This window comes from Procambarus clarkii, chromosome 6 (assembly GCF_040958095.1).
Source record: "Procambarus clarkii isolate CNS0578487 chromosome 6, FALCON_Pclarkii_2.0, whole genome shotgun sequence".
In the NCBI taxonomy this organism is placed as follows: domain Eukaryota; kingdom Metazoa; phylum Arthropoda; class Malacostraca; order Decapoda; family Cambaridae; genus Procambarus; species Procambarus clarkii.
Window position 1 is genome coordinate 17,205,959 of NC_091155.1, and position 14,384 is coordinate 17,220,342.

Below are 14,384 nucleotides of genomic sequence, written 5' to 3' on the forward strand. Positions count from 1 at the left end.
TTTTTCCGCTGAGGGCACCATTAATATTTTAGTCATATATTCGCGATCGCCTTATTTCAGGGTTATTGGTTTCCATCCCATTGTAGGGTCAAGATTTCCCATGAGACCTTCCCAAGGAGCTGGCTTGGGAAGGTCTGTATCCACCTATAACAGTCGTTTAATTCCTGGGAGCCTATTTAATTCTAGGTGAATATTTGCATCAGATGAGAGGAAACCTAGTTAATTTTGCTTTAGTTGTTCATAGGACAATGATGGACATGCTGAATGACGAGGCCAAATTAGGTAGGAATTAACTGATAATTGTAAAAATTCGTGAAGGTGACTAATATTGTGATAATTTGGAAACATTTACAGTTATAATAATTAAAGTAGAAATATTATTATTAGAGGTTGAAAGATAATGGATCGAGAAAATATAGAACAACAAAATTATTTAACTCAAAGGACGTGAATGACATCAAGCAGAAACTGAGGCAGTAATTGTGAAATATTTAACATTCTACTAAGTAGATATTCCAAGGATTTTGAGATGTAATTTTTATTAATATATTTAAGCATTATTCGTGCACATAAACTGGGGCTCAAATAATCAAGTATGCAATTGTTTTGATTAAAGTATATAAATAGTTTAAGAGACATAATATTTTGTTTTGTAAAAATGAAATGACAAAATAGAACGCAAACAATGGATTCAAAATTTATAATTTTAGAATCAGGAAAGACCTGGATAAATAAAAGTTTGCAAATTGGATAGTTGATTTGTGGAACAAATTACCTGTTAACATAATAGCCGGGGAACACTTGACAGTTTCGATCACAATTACACTTATATAAGAATGAATTTATGTAAATATAAATAGAAAGTGCCCCGAGTAGACAAACAGGTGTATGGAGTTATACTAATTCTTATGTTCTTATATTTTAATACCAGTAGGCTCAACAATACCCATAGGTTCAAATTATGTGTAAATTGAGACAACTAATGCTCTAAATGAGTTTATAGACGAAGAAAAAAAATGAACAAATTAGTATAACTCTTATACAAACCCGTAGAAAAACAATCCATTTAATTATTTAATTGATACATCACATTAATGTGACTGCTTGGTGCACTTGAGGGGAGCGTTGGTGGGAGCACTTAACAACACTAGAGTGCATGTGGGTAAGATGTGAAATTTTTTTATTTGGAATCGGCTCGATTCCTCAAAACCCTTTGAGGATTCAGTTGAATTTAAGGTCATGTTGTTCATAGAGCATCGTGGCCTAGTGGTTTAAAGCGTGCACTTTTGGGTAACTCGGTTACATGATCGAAGCCACCGTACAGCTCCAAATCATGTTCTCGATATTAATAGTAGTTGTAAACATTATTTTAATAGAATCAATAATTTTAAATTCCTGTCGACTTGATAGAAATACAAAATATATGAAATACCTTTGAATTGTTTTGTCTGTTTAATGGGATTGTGTTTATACCTGATCCAGTTCTAGGGTCCCTGGAAGTATTTGATTTGGTTCCTTTAGTACTGGTAGTTGTTATTGTATTGAAGTTGATAGTTGCAGTAGCGATTTGTGAAGTAGCTGTTGTGACCTTGGACTGTGTACGGCTACTGTTGTCAGCTGCAACATCTTTCCTTCCTCCTGCTTTTATTGCCTACGCTTTTTCTAAACGAAATAATTATATTCGTTTTTATATTCACTTAATATCTAATTTCTTCTGTTCTGTCTGTAACATTCTGTGCCTTTTACAGGAGATTCTGAACATCTTTAACAGAAGCAGTTTTGAACGACTAGTGGGAAGGCTGGCTACAGGCTGGCGTTGGGGGAGTATAGGAACTCCCGAACCCTTATCCAGGTAAGATCCTGGTAGTGAGGTTACCATTATACGCTCAGAGCCAGGGTGGTATTGTTTGCTTCATCCCATTTGCCAGCTGTAATGTCATTGTCACTTTCACTACCTCTCGTGTCTATCACTTTCATTGCCTCAGGTTTCACTGTCATCTTACTATCCTTGGTTTCACTGTAAGCTTCACTGCCTCTGGTGTTCACTAGAATACATCACCTTCACTGCCTCTGGTGTTACTGTCACTCTCACTGCCCCTCATATCACTCACCTTCACTGCCTCTGGTTTCCCTGTCACATTCTCGGGCTCTTGTGTCAATCCTTATCACTAGTGTCACAATTGAACCCTGGGATCTTAATTGTATTAAAAAGGCTCTATCCACTATCGCTTTCACTTGCACTGAATTCATCTTCACATTAACAGGCAATGAAGTAACTTCAAATTTTCTGACACTATTGTCATTATCACATTCAATGATTTAATATTACTATATACGGTCTTAGTGTCGCAATTAATTTTCTGAAGCCTGAAATTATTATCACATAACAAATATTATGGACTGATATCTGGTGTCTATCTCATACACCCAAAGGCTAATGCTGCTCTGAAATAATGAAAGTGTGGTGTCACTATCAGAGACTTAGATGTTATATATTATTTAGTAATTCTGGAGGAAATACATGAACTAGTTCAGCTTTCAGATTAAGAGTGGGAGGGGAGTGAGGATATTTTTGTACCGCTTCTATCCACTGGTTTAGAGTATAAGCCACTCCCCGACACGTCCTTTCCCCTCGACTCCACATCACCCCCACCATGGATAATTCAGGGACCCAAGACTGCTACCTGGAACCACCAGTAGCCAAGCTCAACACACACAACTAATAATATTGAAGCAAATACATAATAAATGTCATCGTACGTGCTACATATGGAGTAAAGAGAATAGAATGTAATAATTTCGGTAATAAAGCAGTTAGTAAAAGTCAACAGAAATTCCGGCTTAAATCTTGTGAATATTGAGGCGACAATCTTGCTTCTGAAACGGAAAATTTTCTTGAGTAATATCACTTGTTCTGGAGAGAGTTGCCAGTTTTGTCTGAGAGTGGCCAGGGTATATAAAGGTCGGTGTCGGAGGACTTACTACTCAGTTTACTGCAGCTGACCAATAGACCAACATGGTGAGCCTCTCTCATACTGGATATATTACTGGAGCCTATTATAATCCGTGCTTGCATTTTTATGCTCCTAAGGGAGCATAAAAATGCTCCCTTAGGAGAATAAAAATACTTATGCTTAAGAGCATAAAAATAAAAATAGGAGCATACGCCGAGGGGTGTACCCTATTTATCGGTGTATATAAATTTACTGATTAACCCATTCCTAGATTGTGTTCACGGCTTCCAGAAGGCTAATGTGGTGGATTAATGACCCGCCAGACACTAGAGACTGTTAAGCCTTCTGCCTAATACAAAGCCAAACCAATGTTGAGGGTTTGAATTAATAAATGTTATTATAATTTGATTTACAGAATGAATACATTTTTTTTTTCTGTCATGCTACTTTCAGAAGCTCCTGTTGACACTGTTGCTGGTCACCATGTTGGCTACCTTGAGCCAGGCTGGTGGACACGTTGGCTTTGTTGGAGGTCACGGTGGTGGTTACGGAGGTGGATATGGTGGTGGATACGGCGGTGGGTATGGTGGTGGCTACGGAGGTGGATATGGAAGAGGATACGGAGGAGGATACGGTGTTGGTGGTGTATCAAACAGCATCTATAACATCGCAGGTCCCAGATATGGTGGATACAGTTATGGCGGCCACGGAGGATATGGTGGCGGCCATGGAGGCTATGGTGGAGGCTATGGCGGTGGCTATGGCGGTGGCTATGGAGGTGGCTATGGTGGTGGCTATGGCGGTGGCTATGGATACGGAAAATAGACGACCAGCAAGGGAATATAATATCCAAATAAAATTAAATTGTTGATAATAAAATAACGAATTACATTCACGAGTTTATTTTTCACTGGTAAACTTGCAGATCATATTATGTGAATTTTAATGTATATCTTAAATTAAATAATATATCTATCTACACATATAATTCCATTATTAAGCTTCATATTCTGTCCAAGGAACGAGAGAAGTATGATTACAATATAATTTCTCACTATTGTCGAGGAAAGTAGCCAGTTAGGCACATCAAGGTCTTCTTAGGCTGACTGACATTCCCCAGAATGCAAAGGACAACATTTGGCTAACTCAGTAGTATATATTTCTGCTAGGTGAACAGGGACATCATGTGTAAGAATAAGAACCCAAACGTCTTGCCTTCCTGCCCGCGAATCGAACTGTGGTCCAATCGATTGGGAGCCGATTGAGCAATCAACTTCACTTCAAATTAAAATAAAAACTCAGAATTTAAATTAAATCCTCATCTATTCTAGCTGGGTGAAAGAATATTGATAGACACGATGAAATGGAGAGAGCAAGGAAAGTAGGTTAGGATTAAATTATAAAAACGTAAAACAGTGGAGGTGACCATAATTTTGGTGATGTGGATATAATTGCAGTTTTGATAAATTAGAAATTATAAAATAAAATGTTCAGAATATATGACAGAAAAAATACATCAGCAATTGTGAAATAATTGAATATTATGCAGAAATTGCTAGGGTTTTTATTTTTTTATACACAATATTTATGCATTACTGCACATTATGTTTTCCTTCCCTAAATCTATGCCCTTGTGACCACGGCACAATTGTAACTATGTTAAATGAAATACGATGTTGGAAATTAATCTCTAACATAGATCTTAGAGCATTTATACATGAAATATATATATATATATATATATATATATATATATATATATATATATATATATATATATATATATATATATATATATATATATATATATATATAACTGAAAACTCACACCCCAGAAGTGACTTGAACCCATACTGCCAGGAGCAACGCAACTGGTATGTACAGGGACGCCTTAATCCGCTTGACCATCACGACCGGACAAAAGGAAGTGATAGCCGAAGCTATTTGAACCACTTCCCCGCCGGCACTCGGATGGTAATCTTGGGCATATCATTTTATCAAATCACCTCATTCTTTGGAGAACACGTGAGGAACACAAATGCAAACAAGCCTGAATGGTCCCCAGGACTATATACAACTGAAAACTCACACCCCAGAAGTGACTCGAACCCATACTGCCAGGAGCAACGCAACTGGTATGTACAGGGACGCCTTAATCCGCTTGACCATCACGACCGGACAAAAGGAAGTGATAGCCGAAGCTATTTGAACCACTTCCCCGCCGGCACTCGGATGGTAATCTTGGGCATAGCATTTTATCAAATCACCTCATTCTTTGGGGAACACGTGAGGAACACAAATGCAAACAAGCCTGAGTGGTCCCCAGGACTATATACAACTGAAAACTCACACCCCAGAAGTGACTCGAACCCATACTGCCAGGAGCAACGCAACTGGTATGTACAGGGACGCCTTAATCCGCTTGACCATCACGACCGGACAAAAGGAAGTGATAGCCGAAGCTATTTGAACCACTTCCCCGCCGGCACTCGGATGGTAATCTTGGGCATAGCATTTTATCAAATCACCTCATTCTTTGGGGAACACGTGAGGAACACAAATGCAAACAAGCCTGAATGGTCCCCAGGACTATATACAACTGAAAACTCACACCCCAGAAGTGACTCGAACCCATACTGCCAGGAGCAACGCAACTGGTATGTACAGGGACGCCTTAATCCGCTTGACCATCACGACCGGACAAAAGGAAGTGATAGCCGAAGCTATTTGAACCACTTCCCCGCCGGCACTCGGATGGTAATCTTGGGCATAGCATTTTATCAAATCACCTCATTCTTTGGGGAACACGTGAGGAACACAAATGCAAACAAGCCTGAATGGTCCCCAGGACTATATACAACTGAAAACTCACACCCCAGAAGTGACTCGAACCCATACTGCCAGGAGCAACGCAACTGGTATGTACAGGGACGCCTTAATCCGCTTGACCATCACGACTGGACAAAAGGAAGTGATAGCCGAAGCTATTTGAACCACTTCCCCGCCGGCACTCGGATAAGTGCCGGCGTGATGGTCAAGCGGATTAAGGCGTCCCTGTACATATCAGTTGCGTTGCTCCTGGCAGTATGGGTTCGAGTCACTTCTGGGGTGTGAGTTTTCAGTTGTATATAGTCTTGGGGACCATTCAGGCTTGTTTGCATTTGTGTTCCTCACGTGTTCCCCAAAGAATGAGGTGATTTGATAAAATGCTATGCCCAAGATTACCATCCGAGTGCCGGCGGGGAAGTGGTTCAAATAGCTTCGGCTATCACTTCCTTTTGTTCGGTCGTGATGGTCAAGCGGATTAAGGCGTCCCTGTACATACCAGTTGCGTTGCTCCTGGCAGTATGGGTTCGAGTCACTTCTGGGGTGTGAGTTTTCAGTTGTATATAGTCCTGGGGACCATTCAGGCTTGTTTGCATATATATATATATATATATATATATATATATATATATATATATATATATATATATATATATATATATATATATATATATATATATATATATGTCGTACCTAGTAGCCAGAACGCACTTCTCTGCCTACTATGCAAGGCCCGATTTGACCACCACATCAATGATCGTCTATTAGGATTGGTCAGGCCTGGTGCTTATTAACTAAGCTGATCAACCCCCCGACGACACTCATGGATCCATTTGGGTACAGTTTTTCATCAAATTCTGGCACATGCACGGATCGCGCTGAGTTTTACAAATGTGAGAGAGATGAGTTTTCTCAAATGTGAGAACATGTATATATCGTTATATCGTTGAAAACAACAGAAAATTTTAGATTTATGATTCTGGCACGAATCTCCACGATATTCCTTATGCTTTTCTTCACTAAAGCAGGAAGTTAAAAAAATAAACTGTCCAAAGTTCATTTTTACTTTTTATTGGGTCTGATGCCTAGTGATTCTTTCTTTATTATGCACCCCATACCCATCCCGTGGGCGGTTGTGGAAAGGGTTACAGAGGCATATAATGGGTTCATGAACTGAACCCCAGAGTTCGTGTAAGAAAGCAAATGACAATCTTTTGTAGCTAGTTACACAATTGTTAATGTTGTATACTCATGTACATATATATTCAATCACTTACACAAATACACAGACATATCAATAATCTTTTTATATCACAAGTGATTCAAGAAGAGGCTCATAACTGTCACTATACAAGGCACTTTACATCAATGGTGAGTAACACAGTTACTAGTCTTGCTCCACACCAACGCAACTGGGCGGTAGCTTTACAGTCATGTGCATGCTGCATCTACAGTTAGCAAATTTTGAATAATTAGCTAGGATTCCCGTCAGCACATCATCATGAATAAAGTACTTATACCTAACTTGGACACCATTGATAGTGTTATCTTTGAATTCCGCGATTTTTTTTTTCACATTCCATTATATAATGACACAAAGTATGCGAATAGTTCTGTTGGCAGAGTTTACATTTAGTCAAATCTACATCAGCAGATGTTGCAAACTCCCAGAGGTACTTGTAGCCGAGCCTAAGCCTAGCAGTGGTATCATTTAGAAGTCTGCTAATCATATTGGATGACCCATAGACGTGTGGTTCTTCCTGCGTGATGATTGATGGAGTAACTGGTGTGTATTTCACTTTACCTCAAGTCTACGAGATTTTGTTGATGTTCCTGGAATAAAACTGCATCAGGCTGCTCGAAGCCAGTTCAATATGGTAATCAATTCCCTCTTTATGATTAAAAAATGTGTAAGCTGGTCAGAATTACATTTCACCTTCGTAATTTCATATTAATGACACCATGTAAAAGATACCTCGAACACTGTTTATGTTGGACAGACGTAAATTTGTGTATGTAAGTAAATAGGTTAGATTAGCCTTTAAAAGCATAACAATCACCTGTGGTTGACTCTTCAATAAATTACTGAACTAAATGTTTAACAGATTTAGTTCAGTAAATAGTTCAGTTCCTCCACCCTGTCCATCGATGACAGAAAAATATGTATATGCTGGTTACCATTGTAAATGTGTGACCACGTCTGTGGTAGAAAATAATAAAAATAAAAAATAGCAATAACAATAACAATAAAATAATAAATAAAGCTGAATTGTTACTAAGGCCAGCATTCCTCCAGAGAGTTGCTAAGCCTAGCAACCATGGCAGGGCTACTAAAGCCTATTATGTTTTTTTATGCTAATTGACCAACCAGAAAATGAAATTGAGTTTTAGTTATGAATGGAAATAAAGTAAAGGCGTATTGAAAAGAGATTTACATCATTCTCATCGAAAGAAAAAAAATCAAAATTTTATTATAAGCTTTATTTTTTCTAATGTACATTCTTAAATTAAAAAGGTATGCATTTGCAACCTCCCTCCCTCCCCCCACCCCACTTTTTCCCTCAGGCCAGCGTGCGAAAGGCATCGTTGATAATGCAATAGTTTTGATGCAAGTGATTCACTTAAATTTGCATTCCTTGCGTCAGCAAGATGTTGTTTACTTGCCATATACTCCATTTCCTCCACCACCATGGCCACCACCGTGGCCACCGCCACCGTGGAGACTGCCACCGTGGGCACCACCGTGGGCACCACCACTGTGGAGACTGCCACCGTGGGCACCACCACCGTGGGCACCACCACCGTGGGCACCGCCACCGTGGGCACCGCCATCATTGCCATCTCCACCAGCACCATAAATCACTGTTACTACACCAGGACCATCATCGTGACCACCACCACTGTGGGCACCACCGTGACTACCGCCCCCGTGGGCGCCGCCGAGGACAGCACCACCGTGACTACCACCCCCGTGGGCGCCGCCGAGGACAGCACCACCGTGACTACCACCCCCGTGGACAGCACCACCGTGACCACCACCTTGTCCACCTCCGAGACCAGCGAAGTGGCCTATTCCTTGTCCCCCTGAGTATTCTGCACCGTGTCCACCTCCGAAGCCCCCGCCGTGTCCACCTCCAAAATCACCGCCGTGTCCACCTCCAAAGCCCCCGCCGTGTCCACCTCCAAATCCACCTCCGTGTCCACCTCCAAAGTCAGCGAAGTGACCTATTCCTTGTCCCCCTGAATAACTTCCGCCGTCTCCACCTCCAAAGCCACCACTAAGCGCTCCTCCGTGTCCACCTCCAAAGCCGCCACTCAGCCCTCCTCCGTGGCCACCTCCGAAGCCTCCACCGTGTCCTCCGCCGTGACTTTGACCATGACTCAAGGCAGCAAGAAGACCGACGCCAACCACAGTCAAGATAATCTTCTGAAAATAAACAAATAAATATTAACAATTTTAAGATCTAAACAAGTAAACTACAAAATATTATACGATTAAAACACCTGAATATAGTTTTTTCTTCTTTCGATAGTTAATGACTTGTCTCATGACGCAACTTTCCCCCCAAAAGCCTGTGAGTGGGAGTCACCATTGTTGTGTGCGCTGCTCGGCTGACACCAGAGAAGTGAACACCAAACTTACCACCTGATCTTTTATACTCCTTTCTCTCCGGTGTCGGAATACTTGGTCCGAAAAGTGAAATGGTTAACAATAACCTTGTACAAAAAAATATGTGTATGTATGCACTAATGACCTTTGTTTTGGTTCAAAATATTTTCCGACTAAATATTTTCAACAAAATAATCAATAAACATTTAACTCGGGGAAGTGTTAATATATATTTTTGGAAGTTTGCCGTTGCAAAGCACGTCGTACATATTATAATGATATATGCAGTGAGAAAATTTGTGCAAAGAATGTGCTATTTTACCATATTTCTTTGGGTTTGAAAATATTGTCAAGGCCTTGAAACTTTTTTATATACATGTATTATTTAACTACGAAAATATTGTTGGTAAACTATTAGTTAGAAAAAGTCCTCGTAGTGATAATTGTGTCATTTATAAAATACATTGTAAAAACTGTAATAGGTTAAAGAACAAATCCACAAGGGCCGTCTATTAATACTCTTATATCAACATTTTATTTCACCTAAATATCGCAAGGATTAAACGTTTTCATTCATATTGCTTAGACTATGTTACTCCCGTATATAATAAAGATTACTTTATTAAATAGGATAAACTATTTAATAAAGTTTATTTGGTTAAATACTGGAGTAACTGGAGGAAACAAAGTTTAATTTATTAAATCATTGAGAGCTCCGACGATTTGTTTTCATTCTTATTTAGAATTTGTTGGAGATTTTTCATTCGTATTTTTTATTATAGTTAATTATGTAGTTAAATTATTGTCATTCTCTAAAAGGCATCATATATACTGTCATATATCAAGGGGCATATTAGCAAAATATGCAATAAATGAAAACTGGTTCGATTACAATCAAACTTTTTTGACTAGTTTATGAAATTCGCTTCAACTGGTCCAAGTCTCGGCATCGTAACATAAATAAATATAGGAAGGAATATATAAAAAAAAATTTAATTATGTGTCAACAATTTTCCAAAATGTTCAAAAATTAACGTCAAACACAAGTGTCAACTGAAATCATGTCTATGACTCTCAGCTATCACAATAGCATATAATAAAAATAAAAATAAATATAAGTTTTATAAAAAAAAAAAAATTGAGTTAAAAATTAGATTTTTTTAAATTTTTGTTTTCTCATTTGTTTATCGTGCGATTTCCATGAAACTTATACACCTGACTACACGTAATCCTTTCTGTTGGTGTGCCAGGTTTGGAGGAAATTGGATGATGTCAATCTCAGCCTCAGATGGCAACAACTTTGACTTCATTTCTTCATTACTTTCTTTAAAGTAACATAAGCGTAACTACTCCTCTTTCATTTTTTTATTAAATTTACATGAAACTTACACCTTATATGTAGAATTTATGTCTCTAAAAATCTATATGGAGCGATTTTTTCCTAAGTTCATTTACTGATTTTATAAATAGTAATAAACATATTTGCATAATTTTTTTTTTGGGGGGAGGGGATCTTTGACTATTTGTATTAGTCAAACTGAACATATGTTGGAAAATTCAGTCATTACAGATCCTTTATTATATGCTAATGTGATAGAAGGGTGTCATAGAAATGATTTAAATTGAAACGTGTGGTTGTAGTAAATTGTTGAAAATGTGTAAAATTAGTTGAAAAAAATATCCCTTTCTATTTAGTCTGTGATACTGAAACTTCAAATAATTCCAGCCCCTTTCATATACAACTAACCAAAAAGGTTAGTTTGACAATGAACAACTTTTAATATTCGCCAATATGCCCCTTAAATTTATATCAATTTAAAAATCTAACAATTCTTCGATTAAGACATTAGGATTAGAAAGTTATGCAATTGTCTTTAACTATTCATGTTAGAAATGCTTCAGGTCTGCGAAGTTGGAAATATTTACGTCTAAATAGGTCTGTGCTTTACATAACTTTCAAGATGTTTAGGAGTGCCATGGACTTATCTAAAGGCCTTAGTTACGAGATATGGCAGCACATGTTGATTTGAAGAAAATATATTGTACTTGACTAACTGTTGTTCATTAAGCCTCCAACGCAGAAGAATGTGACTGGTTTGTGTGTATATAATAAAGTCAAGACAATGTATTTTAACTTTTCGCTTATCTAAAACTCTCCCTCCCCTCACGAACAACACACCAAACAAGAATTACATTATGTAACTGTATGACTGAAGTTTCTTTTGCACGAACAAAGAAATTTCGACGGTCAAATTACTTCAAATATGCAATGTTGTAAAACTTACCTTGACAGGTGGTAAGCTAAATTTATACAATTTATACCCATTGTTACGAGTTTTATTAAGTGTTGATACTTTTAATACCCTACTAATATCCCCTTTGTTATGTCCATTTATAAGAACATAGGAATGAAGATAACTGCAGAAGGCCTATTGACCCATATGAGGCCGCTCCTATTTATATCCACCCAATCCCATTCGTTTGTCTAACCTACGCTTGAAACAATCAAGGAACCCTAATTCTATTATGTTTCGTATTTAATCAATTCAAACATCATATAATAAAAGGCGAGTGACAAAATATATCATTAAATTAATTTCAAGCAAAATATCTATAAATTAAAAAAAACAAAACACGTACAATTACAATCTTAAAATCCTTGTAACGTTAGTAAAATAAACGAGATATAAAACTTTAGTTTTATGAACAAAAACGTGAAGAAAATAGGAAACACAAAAAAGCCACACTCTGTGCAGCGGCGGCCAACCAGACCAACGCAACTCATGCGTACACCGACCAACGCAAATCATGCGTTCACAACCCGACCAACGCCACATGCGTACACAACCCAAGCACAGCCACATGCGTACACAACCCGACCAACGCCGCATGCGTACACAACCAACCACTGCCGCATGCGTACACAACCCAACCAATGCCACATGCGTACACAAACCAACCAATGCCGCATGCGTACACAACCCAACCAATGCCACTCATGCGCACACAAATAATAACAAGTATTAATTATAATGCAATAACTATCAATAATAACAATTCAAATAAATAATTCAATTAGCAATTACATTAAAAAATATCCTAAGTTTTAATAAATAAATATGTCAACATCAGTAATAGAACGATTAAGAGTTTCTTTGCGTATTCATGTCAATCCCTTCCCCCCCCAAAAAAAAGAGAAATACTTAGATGAGTAAATACATAAGTAAATACATAAATATACATAAGTATGTATAGTATGTATAAGTATGCATTAAAACTAGAGGTGGAGTTAAATTCCGTTTGTTTTTTTATCTTCAAGCATTGTTGAAAGGGTTCAGAGCTAGTGTATGTGTGGCTGTCTTATAGGCAGTACTAAGGCCAATGTTTTTTACTATACTTATGATCTAGTTCTACTCCCACCCATCCAAGAGGCTATGATAAATTTTATAGGAATATGAGAACGATATAGTGCAAAATACAACCTATCATTCAATCCAGCAGCATGTGCTGTGGTTGCATTAAACTCACTGGACTCGTTTTATTGAGATCCCAATCTAAAATGACTGACCAGATAATATAATTCTAGTAAAATATTCTGAAAATCATCTGGGCCAAAATATAACCTCAGAGGGCCAACTTGTTCAATCCTGCCAAATGTAGTTTGGTTTATTCTAACTCGCAGAACTCGTTTTTTTTCAAGAAACCGGTCTATAATTACTCGGCAGAGATCTTCCAGTAAAATATTCAGAAAATCATCTGGGCCATAATGTAACCTCAAGGGGTCAACTTGTCAATTTTTCTGATGCAGTTAGAGACCTGAAGGTCAAAACAAATGTCATCAGTAGTGAATTTCATCCTCTTGATACCTGGTCGGAAATAAAGTTACTTAACAGATAAAGTCTAAGCCTGTATGGATGTGAACTATGAGACCTATAAAATGATGACATTGTCAAGCTTAATTGTGAATGAAGGAAACACTGAAATCTAGTCGTATTATGAGTGTCCATCCTCACACTCATTGTAATCTACCTGGCTTCATGTCCACACTCACAGTTGAGTAAAAAATTCTCAAAAGAAAAACATAATTTTGCCTGAAAGAACTCACCCATCTCTTCAACACAATCAACTTTTTTACTCATTTTTTGGGGCCATTCACTTATCACTGGCCATAACTAATTTTCTCCAAAAATATAAACTTATTCGTTGAGCATTGTGAGCTAAGCACACAGCCTCGCAGCCAAGTGGATAATGCTCTAGAGTCGTAGTTCTAAGAACCCTGGTTCGATTCCCAGCCTAGGAAGAAACAAATGATTAGGGTTTCTCTCACTTAATGCATCTGTTCCAATAACAGTATATAGGTACCTGGGAGTTAGTCAGCGGTCATGAGCTGTTTCCTGGGGATGTGTAGTAATTATGATAGGAGAAAATACGTCAAGAGTCAGTACATTAGACTAATGATATTTAAGAAGGCAGAGACCAAGAGCTAACAGCTCGATCCTGCAGGCACATATTAGTAAATACAGAGACGAAAACCTAATCAGAAACAAAGCATTGCTTTGTTTTTGTTTCAAAACACAAACAAATCAACACGTAATAGATTTACTCTCCGTTTACATTAGTAGAAACATTTGTGTAAGGAAGACCATAAGAAGAGTTTATGGACCACGGTCTGAGGTGGTTGTGTGTCAACACCATTGTCTGAGGTGGGTGTGTGTCAACACCACGGTCTGAGGTGGGTGTGTGTCAACACCACGGTCTGAGGTGGTTGTGTCAACACCACGGTCTTAGGTGGTTGTGTCAACACCACGGTCTGAGGTGGTTGTGTCAACACCACGGTCTGAGGTGGTTGTGTGTCAACACCATGGTCTAAGGTGGGTGTGTCAACACCACGGTCTGAGGTGGTTGTGTGTCAACACCATGGTCTTAGGTGGTTGTGTCAACACCACGGTCTGAGGTGGTTGTGTGTCAACACCACGGTCTAAGGTGGGTGTGTG

At 38.3% G+C, this 14,384-nt stretch overlaps 1 protein-coding gene across 1 annotated transcript; it reads right to left on the reverse strand.

Moving 5' to 3' along the window:
• Positions 1-8,338: 8,338 nt before the first annotated feature.
• LOC123754140 (uncharacterized) lies at positions 8,339-9,213 on the reverse strand (the record flags this gene model as incomplete). The annotated part of the gene is made up of 1 exon (XM_045736343.2): positions 8,339-9,213. A coding segment is annotated over one exon (777 nt), but the record flags the coding sequence as incomplete, so codon positions are not given.
• Between the last annotated feature and the right edge of the window lie 5,171 nt (positions 9,214-14,384).